Below are 14,551 nucleotides of genomic sequence, written 5' to 3'. Positions count from 1 at the left end.
TCGTTTGACAAGAATCAGAAAGATGTCTGTATATTTCTAACCTGGAGATTTTATTGGGGATTATTTGCATCATGTATAAAGTTTGTCTTAAGTAGTCTTAGTAATAAACCTGATTACTTGTACCTGGATTAGATTAGCTGAAAAACTGGCTTTGGCGTGTTTGTCTCATGATTCAGAGTTGTAGCTGTGGAATTGGCAAAAGGAATCATTACAGTAGTAATAGTGCTGAAGCTGGGTATCTCTAGTCACTTTCGTTTGAACAAGTCTGACATTTTGGGTAGTTCTTTTTGGCAGTAAGTTGAACCCTGTGTAATGCAATGTGAGAGGTGTTAACTATGTGTATTTTTTTTCCAGGGTATTAATGGCATTCTTGCCGATGAAATGGGACTTGGTAAGACAGTACAGAGCATTGCCCTCCTTGCCCATCTGGCTGAGGTGGGTAGATGCATGCAGTCTTTTCTTCTTCCTCTCTGTCCATCCTAGGGTCATTTTCTATTGAGAATCAGCCATTATCAAGCAGTACGCTAGACTCTGTAGCATACCAAGACAGTAGGACTTGCTCCTTGCCTTCAAGGCCTTTACAGGGTGGGTGATACAGTGTGGTGAAACATTCTGGTTTTCAAGAAGACTAGGACAGTTTCTAAGCATGTGTGTTTTCATTCCCCATCTCCCACTTCTGTAGAGAACCACCATTGTAGTGGCAAAAACACTGTAGTTAGTTAGATCAGAAGACCTGGTTTCACATCTCAGCTCTGTGCTTACTAGCAGTGTAAACTTGGACAATTCACTTAGCCTCTTTTGACCTGACTTCACTTTAACTCTGTGAGGTTTGGTTTCCACTTCTGCAAAGTGGGGATACTATCTGCCTTACAGGAAATTTGTGAGAATTAAATGAGAAGAAATGCGTGAAAGCATTTTGAAAAATGCAGAAAACTCTATACCAATTAAATAATAGTAAAATAGTTGTGATCATCTAGTATAAGGAAAAGCAACACATACAAGTCAGTATGTCATAAGTGCTTTGTGAATGATATAAACTAAGACCCGTAAGGGCGGGTGGGGAGTAATTGCTTGGTTTTTTTTTCCTCAAGGTGTGTGCGAGCAACTTCCTTGCCTGTGTTATTAGTAACATAGAATATTATTTTTCTTAACATAGGATATTATCATTGAGTGTGCAGGTATGGGAGATACGAACCATTTCTCTTGTTGTAATGCATCTCCTATTCTTAAACTCCTCTTGTCGTTAATTATAATTTTGAATTAAATTTCTTCAGTTTTCCTGCAGTTGGCTGACCCAGTTTTTCTGTTTCAGAGAGAGAACATTTGGGGACCTTTCTTAATAATTTCACCTGCTTCTACACTTAACAATTGGCATCAGGAGTTTACTAGATTTGTTCCTAAATTTAAGGTAAAAATCAACAAAATTCTCTTGCTTTTTAAAATAAACTTTCTGACTCCTTTTTTGCTGCCTTACTTACTTAATTGCTCATAATAGCTTTTAATTTCTTGCATTTTTTTTCAAAATAACCTTGCATACATTTCCTATCAAAGTTACTGATGGGAGCAATAAAAGAGCATATTACATCCTTATGTTTTATGAGAAAGACAAAGTCCAGTTTGAGTGATTTGCTGCATTGACGACATGAATTGTAGCTCCTAGTTGTACTGCCGTAATAGAAAATGTCTGCCTTGCTGGCTTAATATAGGTTTTGATAAATCAAGGTACATATACTATAATTTATGGCATTGTTGTCCACACTCCTCCCCCTTCAAATTTATTCATAGATTATCTATTTTCTTGACACTCCAAAGCCAGCTCTTCAGTCTTGGTCCAGATTATAATGTCTAAGGTAGATAATGTGAGAGTTGCATTTAACTAATTCAGAGGAAAAGAATTGAGATTTAGGTAGGATGTGATCAGCAGGGAAATATGCTGCATCAAGTAAGGACAAGATTTAAATAGGGGTTTAATTATGCAAAGTTGTTGGGATGTAAGAAAGAATGGGTAGGATTTTTTATATTATTTGCAAGTAAAAAGAAGGAAATGAGTTAAATATTTGTTTTGTCCCTAAAGGAATATAATGATAATGAAGTTGCATGGTAAGGAGGATTTTTTGGAGATATGTATCAAGAGATATTGACATGATCTCTGATCTTGGGTCTCCATAATAATCATGGGTTCTATGCAATTTAAGAGGTCATGGGGGAGGTGTTTTTCTGGCTTATACTTTATAAGGAATAGGGACATGTCTGGGATATTCCACTTTGGGGCACCTTTGTGTCTGTGGCCCCACCTTTGCGGCTGAATTAATAGACTTAGGAACTGTTTACAAGGCACATTAGGTATATGGCTTTTAGCTTGGCTGACTCATTCTTAACTTTCTAAGGAGGTGAGATCGTTCTAAGGCAATTTATTGAATATTTTCTCTAGGGTTTTTTCACATTGAATAAGGAGCCCCTCATCTTTTTTCTGCTTTCTTGTTGTTGTTATTGTCGTTTAGTACATGTCAAACAATTAGGAGCTTGAAAAATTGTCTTAAAATTTTCTTCCAAACCACTAAAGTTTTCAATATTTCCTTCACTGGCCGATAGATGGCAATGTAGTACTACTTACGTCATTGGTACCTCTCCTTTGACTTTATACCCATGCCTGACACTGAGTTTTCATTTGCACGTGGAGTTTCCTTTTGAAGCTCTAGTCTAGGGGTCAGTAAAATATGGCCTGTGGGCCAATTGAAAGTGTACAATTCAGTAGTATTAAGTACATTTACAGTGTGGTACAATAATCACTGCTATCGTATTGCAGAATTTTATCATTATACCAAACAGAAATCTCCTTCCCATTAAGCAGTCACTCCCTATTTCACTTTCCCTCTTGTCCCTGGCTACCACAAATCTGCTTTATGTCTCTGTGGTTTGGTTATTGTGAATATTTTGTATACCTGGAATGTGGCCTTTTATGTCTGGCTGCTGCTTTTCACTTAGTAGGTTTTTCAAGGTTCATCATGTTGTAACATGTATCAGCACTTCATTCCTTTTATGACTGAATAATATTTCAGTCATAATAGTATAACATATAATATTATAGTGAATAATATTTCATTATCTGGGTATACTGTATTTTGTTTATCCATTCATCTGTTGATGGGTATTTTGGTTGTTCCTTTTGGCTATTGTTAATAGTGCTGCTATAAACATTCATGTACAGGTTTTTGTTTGAACACCTGTCCTGTTTTCAGTTCTTTTGGGTATAGACCTAGGAGTGGAATTGCTAAGTCACTTTATATTTAACTTATTGAGGAATCCACCACGTGTTCTTTTGTGCAGCTTATGAGCTAAGAATAGTTTTTACTTTTTAAAATTGTTGATTAAAAAATATTTCGTAGCAAATGATATATGAAATTTAAATACATGTATATTGGAATACAGCCACACCTTTGATTATTTATTATTTATGGCTGCATTCACAGTACAACAGGCACAGTTGAGTAGTTGTGGCAGAGACTGTGTGGCCTACAAAACTAAAATTCTTACTATCTGGCCATTTATAGGAAAAGTTTAATGACCCCTGCTCTATTGATTCATTGTTTCTATTACCATAGAATAGAATTGTCTATTCTATGGTAATTGTCAGAAATGTGTTTGCTTCCCTGTAGAACATAGTTAGAAGTAGACTCTGCTCAGATTTATAATCTGGTTACATTCAAAAGATACTTAGATCTATGATGATAACATCAGAAAGTTCATTTTATTTGGCAGGTGTCTGAGTAACACTCATTTTATGGTTCTAGTATGATTACTGCCTCTGACCTCCTTTTCTTCATGAAATAAGATTTACATTTTTTCTCTAGTTAATGTACCACTTTTCATTCCTGAAATTGGCTATTCTGTATGTTTTGTATTTCATTTATTTCTGCTCTTTTATTATTCTTGTCTACTTTTTTTGTAAACTTTTTTCTTTTTCTGTCATCTTGAGATGGAGCTTAGATTGTTGATTTTCAGCTTTTTCTAATGTATATTTAAGGGTATTGCTTTCTAAGCATGACTGTAGCCATCCAAAGGTTTGATGTGTCACATTTTCATTATCTTACAATGCAAAATACTGTTAGCTTCTACTGTAAGTTCTTATTTGATTCATGGGTTATTTAAAAGTGTTGTTTTTACTCTCTACACAAAGGATGGTTTTCTAGGTATCTTTTTGTTATTTATAGCTTAAATCCACTGATAAGAAAACATGCTTTTTATTATTTTAATCCTTTGAAATTTGTTGCTTTGCTGTCATAGCTCAGCATATGGTCAGTTTTTATAAATGTCCTGTGTGTGTTTGAAAATAATAGTTATTCTGTACTTGTTGAATACAGTGTTGTATATATGTTGATTAGGTCAAGTTTGTTAACTTGTTCAGCTCTTTTTTATCTTTACTGATTTTTTTGTCTGCCTCTCCTATTACTGACTGAAAGAGATGTGTTAATATTTGCAACAATTATGGATTTATCCATTCTGTTTTCTTTTGTTTTTGCTTTGAGGCTGTGAGATGTATACAAATTTATAATTTTATCTTCCTGGTGAATGAACCTTTTATTACTATGAAATTCCTCCTTTAAGACTTTTGCCTTAAAGTCTATTTTCTCTGATATTAAATAGCTTTCTTTTGGCTAGTATTTGCATGGTATCTTTTTCGTCTTTTTACTTTTAACCATTCTATAGCCTTACATTTAAGGTGTATTTCGTGCCTTTTATTTGGAATATCTGTGCTTACTTTTAATGTAATTATTGATATATTGTGTTTAAAACTGCTGCCTTGCTCTTTGCTTTCTACTTCTTTTTTTAAATAGGGTTGTTATTGTGTTTATGGTTTTTAGTTTTAAAATATTTATTTATTTATTTGATAGTGCCGGGTCTTTAGTTGCGGCTCACCAGCTCCTTAGTTGCGGCATGCATTTGGGATCTCTTTCCCCAACCAGAGATCAAACCCGGGCCCCCTGCATTGGGAGTGCAGAGTCTTAACCACTGTGCCACCAGGGAAGTCCCTGCTTTCTGCTGCTTTCACCTGTTCAGCTTTACTTTTTTTTCCTTTTGAATCCTTTTGGATTGATTAGATTTTATCATTCCTTTTTTTTTCCTCTCCCTTTTAAACTTGCTAATTATATATTCATTCTGTTATTCAGTAGATACCCAGGAGAATACCACATGCACCCTTAACTTTTTCAAAAGTAATATAAATTAGTACTGTTAATACTTTCCAGACAGTACAAAGACCTTAGTAGAGTACTGTAACTACATCCCCCTTCTCTAGACTTACATGCTGTTGTTTTTGTATATATTTTATATTTTAAACCCCAGAAGACATTATTATTTGTACATTTAAAACTTACTTAGATTTATTCATATTACTTACATATTCATTGCTCATTGATCTTCATTCCTCCTTGCATATTTGTGCTTTCATTTGGCTGACATTTTTCAAAAGAACAAAGGACATCAAGCTACGGATTCTAGAAGCACTTTGAGCCCCATAACAATAAAAAAAATGAAAGTCACACTTAGAAACATCACAGAAAAGTGCTGAATTTTGCATTCTTTTGTTTCTCCATGCTTTAGTCTGGATATTTCCTTCTGACCTCTCTTCAAGTTCACTAATCAGCTCTTCAGCTGATTCTATCTGCTGTTAAACTCGTCACTGAATTCTTTTTTTTGTTTTTAATTTAAAAAAAAATTTTTGTACTTTAAAGATGTTCTGTGTTTTCCAGTTCTACTTCTTATGGTTGTTTTTCTGTATGTTATGTGTCTTCCCCGCCCCACCCCCGGCTACTTTTTTTTTTTTTTTTAATTTGTTTTATTTATTTATTTTTGGTTGTGTTGGGTCTTCATTGCTGCATGCAGGCTCTCTCTAGTTGTGGCGAACAGGGGCTATTCTTTGTGGCGGTGCGTGGGCTTCTCATTGCAGTGGATTCTCCTGTTGCCGAGCACAGGCTCTAGGCACGTGGGCCTCAGTAGTTGTGGCACGCGGGCTCTAGAGCGCAGGCTCGGCAGTTGTGGTGCATGGGCTTAGTTGCTCTGCAGCATGCGAGATCCTCCCAGACCAGAGCTCGAACCCGTGTCCCCTGCATTGGCAGGTGGATTCTTAGCCACTGCACCACCAGGGAAGCCCTCGTCATTGAATTCTTAATTTTAATTATATTTTTTCAGTTCTAAAAATTCTCTTTGATTCTTTTATAGTTTCTAGTATACCACTGAAATTCTCAATCTTTTAATTCAATGAACAAACTTGCTTTTTTTTTTTTGGCAGCATTGGGTCTTCATTGCTGCACGCAGGCTCTCTCTAGTTGTGGCAAGTGGGGGCTACTCTTCATTGCAGTGCATGAGCTTCTCATTGGGTGGCTTCTTTTGCTGTGGAGCACAGGCTTTAGGCACGCAGGCTCAGCAATTGTGGCTCGCGGGCTCTAGAGCGCAGGCTCAGTAGTTGTGGCGCACGGGTTTAGTTGCTCTGCGGCATGTGGGATCTTCCCAGATCAGGGCTCAAACCCGTGTCCCCTGCACTGGCAGGCAGATTCTTAACCACCACACCACCAGGGAAGCCCAAAACTAGCATTTTTTTAAAAGTTTGTTTCTAAAATTTTTGTTATCTAGATCTCCTGTGAGTTTGTTTCTTTTATCTATATTTCATGTTGGTTTTCAGTTATGTGGTCTAGTCTTTCCATATCTGATTTTTTTGTTTTGTTTTGTTTTTGTTTTAATGCCAGACATTGTATAGGAAAAATTGTAGAGATAATTGTGGGCTCTGGATACTGTTTTCTTCTTCCTGAGAGAGGATTAATGTGTGTTTGGGGTTTTGTTGTGGATTTTTTTGCCTATAGTAATTTTTTTTCTGGGGCAATAATAATCCAAAGCCCCCTTAATCTAGTCAGGAATTGAGATGATTTGAAACCAGGATTCAGTACCTGATAAAGCAAGTGTATGTATAGTTTACCTTTACTACAGGTGTGTATCTATCTTTTTTTTTTTTTTTTTTTTGTGGTACATGGGCCTCTCACTGTTGTGGCCTCTCCCGTTGTGGAGCACAGGCTCCGGACGCGCAGGCTCAGCGGCCATGGCTCACGGGCCCAGCCGCTTAGTGGCATGTGGGATCTTCCCAGACCGGGGCACGAACCTGCGTCCCCTGCATTGGCAGGCGGACTCTCAACCACTGTGCCACCAGGGAACCCTGTGTATCTATCTTTTGATTCCCAACTTAAGGCCAGGGAGGTGGGTGGTTATCAGAATCCCTCCTCCTTGAACTACAGTTTTTGTTTTGTGGTCCTGTGTCTCTTTAAAAAAAAAAAACAAAAACAAAAACAAAAAACAACTTTTCAGTTTCTCAGCCTCAATTAGAACTTTTGGGAAGGATCAGCACCCACAGGGGGAACATGTTCCAGATGCCAGGCTTTCCTCTCTTTTCTAGATCTGGGCTGCATAATTCTCCACTGACTCAGTAGCTCTCTGAAGCCTTCAAACAAATGTTTTGTATCTGTGTTTTAACTTGGTCAGTAGGAGGAGTGCTAGTCCAGCACCTAGTGCGGCAGTGACAGAAGAGGAACTCTTATATTCATTCTATTAGGTTTTTAAAAAATCATTCTGAATAACGTATTTGTGATGATACTTTTAAGATTATCACTAGGAAATAATCTGTATATTGGTCCTTTTTCCAGGTGCTACCATATTGGGGAAATCCTCATGATAGAAAAGTTATCAGGAGGTTCTGGAGTCAGGTAACTTTCATCTTACTGTACACGCATGCACACACACATACACATGTTCACACATATGTGCAGTCATTATTTCTCCAGTTGATTTGAGTAATTTCACTTACATAAAATCTTCTTATATGTTTCTGGACACTAGGCAAGTGTACTTTTTTTCTTTTACAATGCTTTTCCTGTTATAGACAATCAGCTGGACTTGAAGTCCAGGTTTAAGTAAGAACTTTTGTCTTTAATAAGCTGAAGACTAGTTTTTAACAAGGTTTGTGGTTAAGGTAACTACCTTAAAAACAGTTATGCTTTTAATTCACTGCACATCTCCTACATTGGAGAAGTATATCTTTAGAGCTATCTTGAACTTCTTGGCCTTAGAAAATGAATTTCATTCCTCATTGTCTTATTATGACTTGTTAGGTATCTCTTTTCACCCTTGCCCTCTTATGTTTGCAGAAGACCCTCTACACTCAGGATGCCCCCTTCCATGTGGTTATCACCAGTTACCAGCTGGTGGTGCAGGATGTAAAGTATTTCCAGCGAGTCAAGTGGCAGTACATGGTATTGGATGAGGCTCAGGCGCTCAAGAGTAGTTCCAGGTAACATGAGTAGTAGAAATAAAGCCTGTGGACTGAGGATATATAGATATATAGATATGTGTGTCTCATATACACACACATGTGAATGAAGATCAGAGAGATTTGAAAACATGGTATATGGCTTATATATGGTCTTATGGTCTCTGCATAAGCCATATATCTGACCAGAAGGCATAAATTCTCTTTTGCATTTTCATGGAATATACATATTAATGTTTAGAGTATAAAGATTTTTCTCAGCTTTTTTTCTCCCTATTCAATAATTATGGCATTTTAACCGATTTTTGTTCTTCAAGGAAATTTTCTGTGGAGGAAGGGGTGTCCGCTCATTGCTTCAGGGCTTATTTTAGACAGGAGGTCTTAGTAGGAAGTAGAATGTTACATTATGTGGATTGTAGCTTCTACTGTTTTATGAAGGTTATCCTAGTCCCTGAATGGTTATTAGACGCCCAAGAATCCTTTTATTGGAAGTTACATGTTTAAAATGTTCTAATACCTTTAAGTTCCCAAAATGAATAGTAAATGAGTGGTTGGCTAGAAAGTGTTACTCAGTGGTATTAGACCTTGGGTTTGATGGATTTTTATTAACTCTTGGTGAGCCCATAGGGCTTTCTTAGAAGTCCACGTTAACTGGCAGGATGGTATTTTCCATGGAACTTTCCATCCTCTAAAGAGCGTTATTTCATATTTTACTCTTTTGAAGTAGGGCATGCTTGTGGCCAGGAGCAGTAGACTCACATTGCATTTTCTTCTCACACCCTTTCTCTTTCTCCATTGCTCCCTCCAAACTCACACTGGAAGCGCATAGAGTAATAATTTTAAAACCTACTACTGTAGATAATACTTTATAATTATATGGTCTGTATCAACAAAACTGACCAAAGGTAGTAGAGGACTTTTATCAAGCCAGAAAGGATCCTACTCTGCTATTCGAGGGCTTTTTTTAATGTATACCCTAATACCACGTTTTCAGTATAGAGTCAGTTCCTTTGAAATTTCCTGTCGTCAGCTTTGTTGAGTAATATTTTTCAATTGTGTTCATGGTAGAGTATTGATACTTGATTTTGAGTGTTTGTTATTTTTTTGAAAAGCATTTTTAGAAATAAGGGGTCTCAATAGGGTGAATATTTACTGCTAACTTGGAATTTGTAATTCATCTTACTGGACAGTGTTCGTTGGAAGATACTCTTGCAGTTTCAGTGTCGGAATCGGCTTTTGCTAACTGGGACCCCCATTCAGAACACCATGGCAGAGGTAGGCACTAGTAAAGACCTCAGTTTTATGTCTGCATTAAACAGAGTGGCTCCAACACAGAATAAAATTCTTTACCCATGCCTACCTGGAGTGTTACGGCTTTGTATAAATTACAATCCCCACATAAAAGGAAGAATTTGACCATGGCTTGCCCTAAGTGGTTTTTTTTGGGGGGGCATCATTACTATTTTCTTATTCTCTGGCAAAAGGCAAATAAATTTCTTTATTCCTTCATTTCTTATATAATAAATCATAATCACATTAAGAATGCTACTCATCTAATGCAGAGATATTTTTATACTAGAATAAAAAGGTAATATTCTTTGACACTGAGAGGAGCTAAAATTCTTTCTTTGGGGAAGATAATTTTATCTTCTAGAATAGGGGTCAGAAAACTTTCTGTAAAGAGCCAGATAATAAATATTTAGACTTTATAGGCCGTATAGTCACTGCACAGCTACTCAACCTTCTATTGTAATGTGAAAGCAGCTATATGTATATATATATAGATATAAATGAATAGGTGTGACTATGTTCCAATAAAGCTTGATTTACAAAAATAGATGGCAGACCAGACTTGGCACCACAAGGCGTAATTTGCTGACCCCTGATCTAGAGTTATTATTAGCAAGTTATGCTGCCTCAGACTGTGTTCAGTTGTGGAATGGATCTTTATACAAGATCTTTTAAACTATCTCACTGCACAAGCTGAGCAGGACTTGCGCTTTCAGACTTTCAGTGGGAAATTAATTGAAAAATAGTTTTTTGCTATAGTACCTTATAGAATTAGAGTTGGTTGATGAGGCAGTGTGCTTACACACTCATTCTCTCTCACTTACTCACACATACACATGCTCCTAGACACAGATACACAGACCTGCAACTTCACTCTTTCTCTCTCCAAATTCTCATCATGTCTTCACATACTGTCGTTTTGTTGCTCTATAGTTATTTTGCTTTTTGTTTGTTTCCAGCTCTGGGCTCTGCTGCATTTCATTATGCCAACATTATTTGATTCACATGAGGAATTTAATGAATGGTTTTCCAAGGACATTGAGAGCCACGCTGAAAACAAATCTGCCATAGATGAGAGTGAGTACTTTTATGAACATTCATTCTTTCTACCTATTAGTGTAGGCAACTACATAATTCTGTATTTTCTTGTATATGAAGAATTTTTCTTCTGGTATGCATAGAAGGATCTGAGAGAAAAGTTTTTTCTCTTTTAAAATAATTATGTGCTTTGTACATATTTAAAAGAGTCCAAAAAGGACTAACTCAAGTGATGCTCCTGTAGTGTTGACTAATCAAGGCAGAACAGGCAAAATTCACATTTTGGATTACGAAATCCTCATTTTCCACGTAGATCCTGAAAAATTTTATATTCTTTGTGGAATGGGGTAAGACTTTTTGCCTGTGATAAAACCAGAAAATATTAGAAGGATAATTTTTGTTATTTTTCTCTATATATTAGGATTTGTTTCTTCTGTAAACATTTTTTAACCTTGTTTATCAATTTCTTTTTACCTCTTGACTAATATTTTAAGAGAGTTATGAGGTATTTATTACATAACATGAAGTGCCACCTACTAACTATTAGAAAAGTCTTTAAGTAATTTCTTATACTACATGTTGTTAATTTGCTGATATACATTGAAAAAATGATTTTTGGGGAACACTGGGAGTCCCAGATAGCTTGCATTAGACCTGTCTGAGAACCCTATTATTGATAGAATGTTCCTAAAACACTGTAAAGGTGAATTCTAATAAAAACAAAGCTATCCTTACTGGTTTGAGTAAATGAGAGCAAAATGCATTTGCACAATTGACTCCAGGAAGACGTTGTGGAAAGTTCAGATCCCTTGGCTTCCTCCTTGCGATTGTTTGTCTTCTTTTAGAAAATCATTGAGCCAAAAGGTGTTAGAATGGTTTAGTGAAGGGTGGTCATGATATTTCTTTTGTTTGTGTTAAATTGATATAATGTATTATTTGTTGGTGGGGCTCCTGGCATTTCAGATCAACTCTCTCGCTTACACATGATCTTGAAGCCATTTATGCTGAGGAGAATCAAGAAAGATGTGGAAAATGAATTGTCTGACAAGGTAAGGAAAGAAGACCTTGTGAGTTTATGCCTTACTAGGCACCAACCTAGGGTTCCAGGGTGAAAAGAAATTCCTTGGTAAATGTTTAGTTGAAGGGTAATTAGTTTGATTGATAGGAGACCTTTAAACTTTAGAGGGTCAAAGAAGACTTAAAATGAGTCAAATAATGAAGGCAAGTAATAGTTTTTTCTTCTTCTTGTTTTATACTTTTTATTACGGAGAGTTTGAAACATTACAAAAGTAGAAAAAAGAGTATAATGAACTCCATATAGTTTAAATGATCAACTCATGACAATTTTTCACCCCTCTGCATTATTCTGAAGCAGATCCCAGTTGTCTTTTGTTTCATTTATAAATATTTTCATGGATGTCTCTAAAAGATTTGGTGTTTTTTAAAATACATATTCACATATCATTATCACCTCTACTAAAAAAGGCAGTTATTTCATTGTAGTATCACATACCCATTCAGTGCTCAGATATTCCCAGTTGTCTTTGTGTATGCTTTTTTCTTTCTCTCTCTTTGAAAAAGTATTCAGCTTTTGAAACCAGAATCCAAGCAAGGTCCACCCACACATAGTATTTGGGTGCTATGTCTTTTAAGCATCTTTTAGTCCCACCCTACTTTTTCTCCCCTTGCAATTCTTTGTTGAAGAAACCGAGTTGTTTGTCCTGTAGAGTTTTCCCACATACTGGATTTTGCTGGTTGCATCATTGTGGTGTTGTCTAACATGTTCCTCTGTCTCCTGTATTTCTGCAGACTGAGAGATAGATTTAGAAGTTTAATGTGTTTCGGGTTGTAATATTTTTTCTCATAAAAAGTCAGTAATTTTGGTTTATAAATACTGTTTTTTTGGATCTTACCAGACTTCTGTAGTTTTCTATTATCTCTTGTGAATCCTCCCCATATTTTCCTTCCTTCTTTTTTCACCCAGTTCCCAGTCCTTTGGGGTATTTTCCCATCTCCCACAGATTGCACCTGTTCCTCACAGTTCTGCTGTCTATATAAAAAGCATCTTTCCAGATTCTTGATAATATCAGGTGATTCTCTCTGTCACTGCCAGAAGGCTGGATCATTTTGAAGTTAGTAACTCTCTTACAAGATTGTGGTGGAGATGTACACCTTCAAAGAGACGAATAGAAGTGTACCTTTGTTTTATTCCTTTTAAAAAAATCTTTATGGCTGCTTTGTGAAACTGGCTGATTTTAACTGAATAGTAGTTCACACAGATGTGTACCTGATAGAAAGAAAGCACTTTATAAAAAAATGGATCCTTGAGGCCTTTATATCAGAAACAGCTTAAAAACAATAGCAGTATCATAATGTCTGTTATTTAGTGGTCATTAGGGAGGTGATCAAAAGACGTATGGTTCTTAACCACTGTGCAGAGTATAAATTTCTTAAACATCAGTAATGTTTCTAATCTGTTATTAAATAGTATATTATTTATAGTACAATAAATAATAGTATTCATAGTATAGTTCAATAGTATTTATAGTATAGTTCAATAGTATAGTTCAGTAGTATTATTGAACTCTTACTGTCTGCCAGCAACTGGTCCGTAGAGATGCAGCTTCCAGGTTCTATTCAGATTTCCAAGGGGGATGAATACATAAATAGCTAGTACTGTATCATAAGATATGCAATGATTATCTATGTGAAATATAATGGGAACATAGATAAGGGAGTAGTTCTATTAGGGAAGGTTAGAGAAGGTATCAAAGCAGAGATGACATGTGAGCTAGATCTGGAATAATGAGTTGGCATTTACTAGGAAAATATGGTAGGAAGGGGTGCTAAGCAACAAGAGTGAGCAAAGGTAGAACAATATTCAAATAGGCAGCATGTTTGGCAAACATTATTGAGACTGTTGTAGCTAATATATATAGGAGGACTTGATGAGATTGGGATAATATGGTGAGTTAGATTGTGGGAGGCCTCTGCCTACAGGAGAATTTTTAATATTTTACTATAGGCAGTAACTTACATTGAAGGTTTTTCAGCAGTTGAGTACCTTATAAGATTTGTATGGAAAGTTTCTTGGAACCAGGAGAGACTAGAGGCAGGAAGCTCCCACAGTAATAGCAGTATAGATTAGATATGATGAGATCCTGTATTAAAGCAATGGGAATGGTCAGAAAAGGTGGTTAGAGGTAGATTTCCAGGTTGAGTTGAGGGACTTAGGAAATGATAGAACATGGGGTATGAGAGAGAAAAAATCAGAGATGACTGAAGTTTCTGTTTGGGCAACTGAGTGATAATGCTGTTAATAAATTAAGTAAATTGTGAAAGAATTTTTTTCTGATATGTCACAAATGCAATTGCTGCAGACTCTGAGTGATACTATTATGGTAGGTAGTTGGAAATATTGGGCTGGGGATGTTGGGAAATATATTTTTGCAAGTCACTGTGATGGACGGTAGTTGGGGTTATTAGAAATGGAAGAGGTCGCCCAGGGACAGCATGTAGAGTGAGTGACAAGGGAAGAGGGTCAAAGAAGGCACATTTTTCTGGATAATTAGCCATATCACAGGTTTATAGAGATACTGAGTTTCTAGAAATATGTATATTGTTTTTTCCAATCATAATCTGCCTTGCATGAGTTTCCAACTTTATGCTGATACTGAGTTTTCTTACAAACTCTTTTCAAAATATAAATGTCCTTATTGATTTTTAGATTGAGATTCTAATGTATTGCCAACTGACCAGCCGACAGAAGCTGCTATATCAGGCACTAAAGAACAAAATTTCCATTGAGGATTTATTGCAGTCTTCTATGGGCTCTACCCAGCAAGCACAGACAACCACCAGCAGCCTCATGAATCTGGTCATGCAGTTTAGGAAGGTAAGAGCTTAGGTCAG

At 36.3% G+C, this 14,551-nt stretch overlaps 1 protein-coding gene and 1 long non-coding RNA gene across 4 annotated transcripts in view; both read left to right on the top strand.

The window, feature by feature from the left end:
• The window catches only part of LOC113608041 (uncharacterized), a 542,162-nt gene that overhangs the window by 87,848 nt on the left and 439,763 nt on the right, over positions 1–14,551 (top strand). The gene's annotated exons all lie outside the window — the stretch shown is intronic.
• The window catches only part of INO80 (INO80 complex ATPase subunit), a 131,884-nt gene that overhangs the window by 51,993 nt on the left and 65,340 nt on the right, over positions 1–14,551 (top strand). For all 3 annotated transcript variants that reach the window (XM_027083906.1, XM_027083908.1, XM_027083907.1), the window contains exons 13-20: positions 355–435; positions 1,313–1,408; positions 7,689–7,748; positions 8,190–8,332; positions 9,502–9,586; positions 10,561–10,678; positions 11,603–11,688; positions 14,367–14,534. In XM_027083906.1, coding sequence (XP_026939707.1) covers positions 355–435; positions 1,313–1,408; positions 7,689–7,748; positions 8,190–8,332; positions 9,502–9,586; positions 10,561–10,678; positions 11,603–11,688; positions 14,367–14,534 — 837 coding nt within the window. The remainder of the gene's footprint in view (positions 1–354; positions 436–1,312; positions 1,409–7,688; positions 7,749–8,189; positions 8,333–9,501; positions 9,587–10,560; positions 10,679–11,602; positions 11,689–14,366; positions 14,535–14,551) is intronic.

Source organism: Aethalodelphis obliquidens, unplaced genomic scaffold, assembly GCF_003676395.1.
Source record: "Aethalodelphis obliquidens isolate GAN/ISIS:26980383/991018 unplaced genomic scaffold, ASM367639v1 scaffold51, whole genome shotgun sequence".
NCBI classification, from domain to species: Eukaryota; Metazoa; Chordata; class Mammalia; order Artiodactyla; family Delphinidae; genus Aethalodelphis; species Aethalodelphis obliquidens.
The sequence above is the reverse complement of the archived record's forward strand: the minus strand, read 5'-3'. Positions and strand labels throughout refer to the sequence as shown.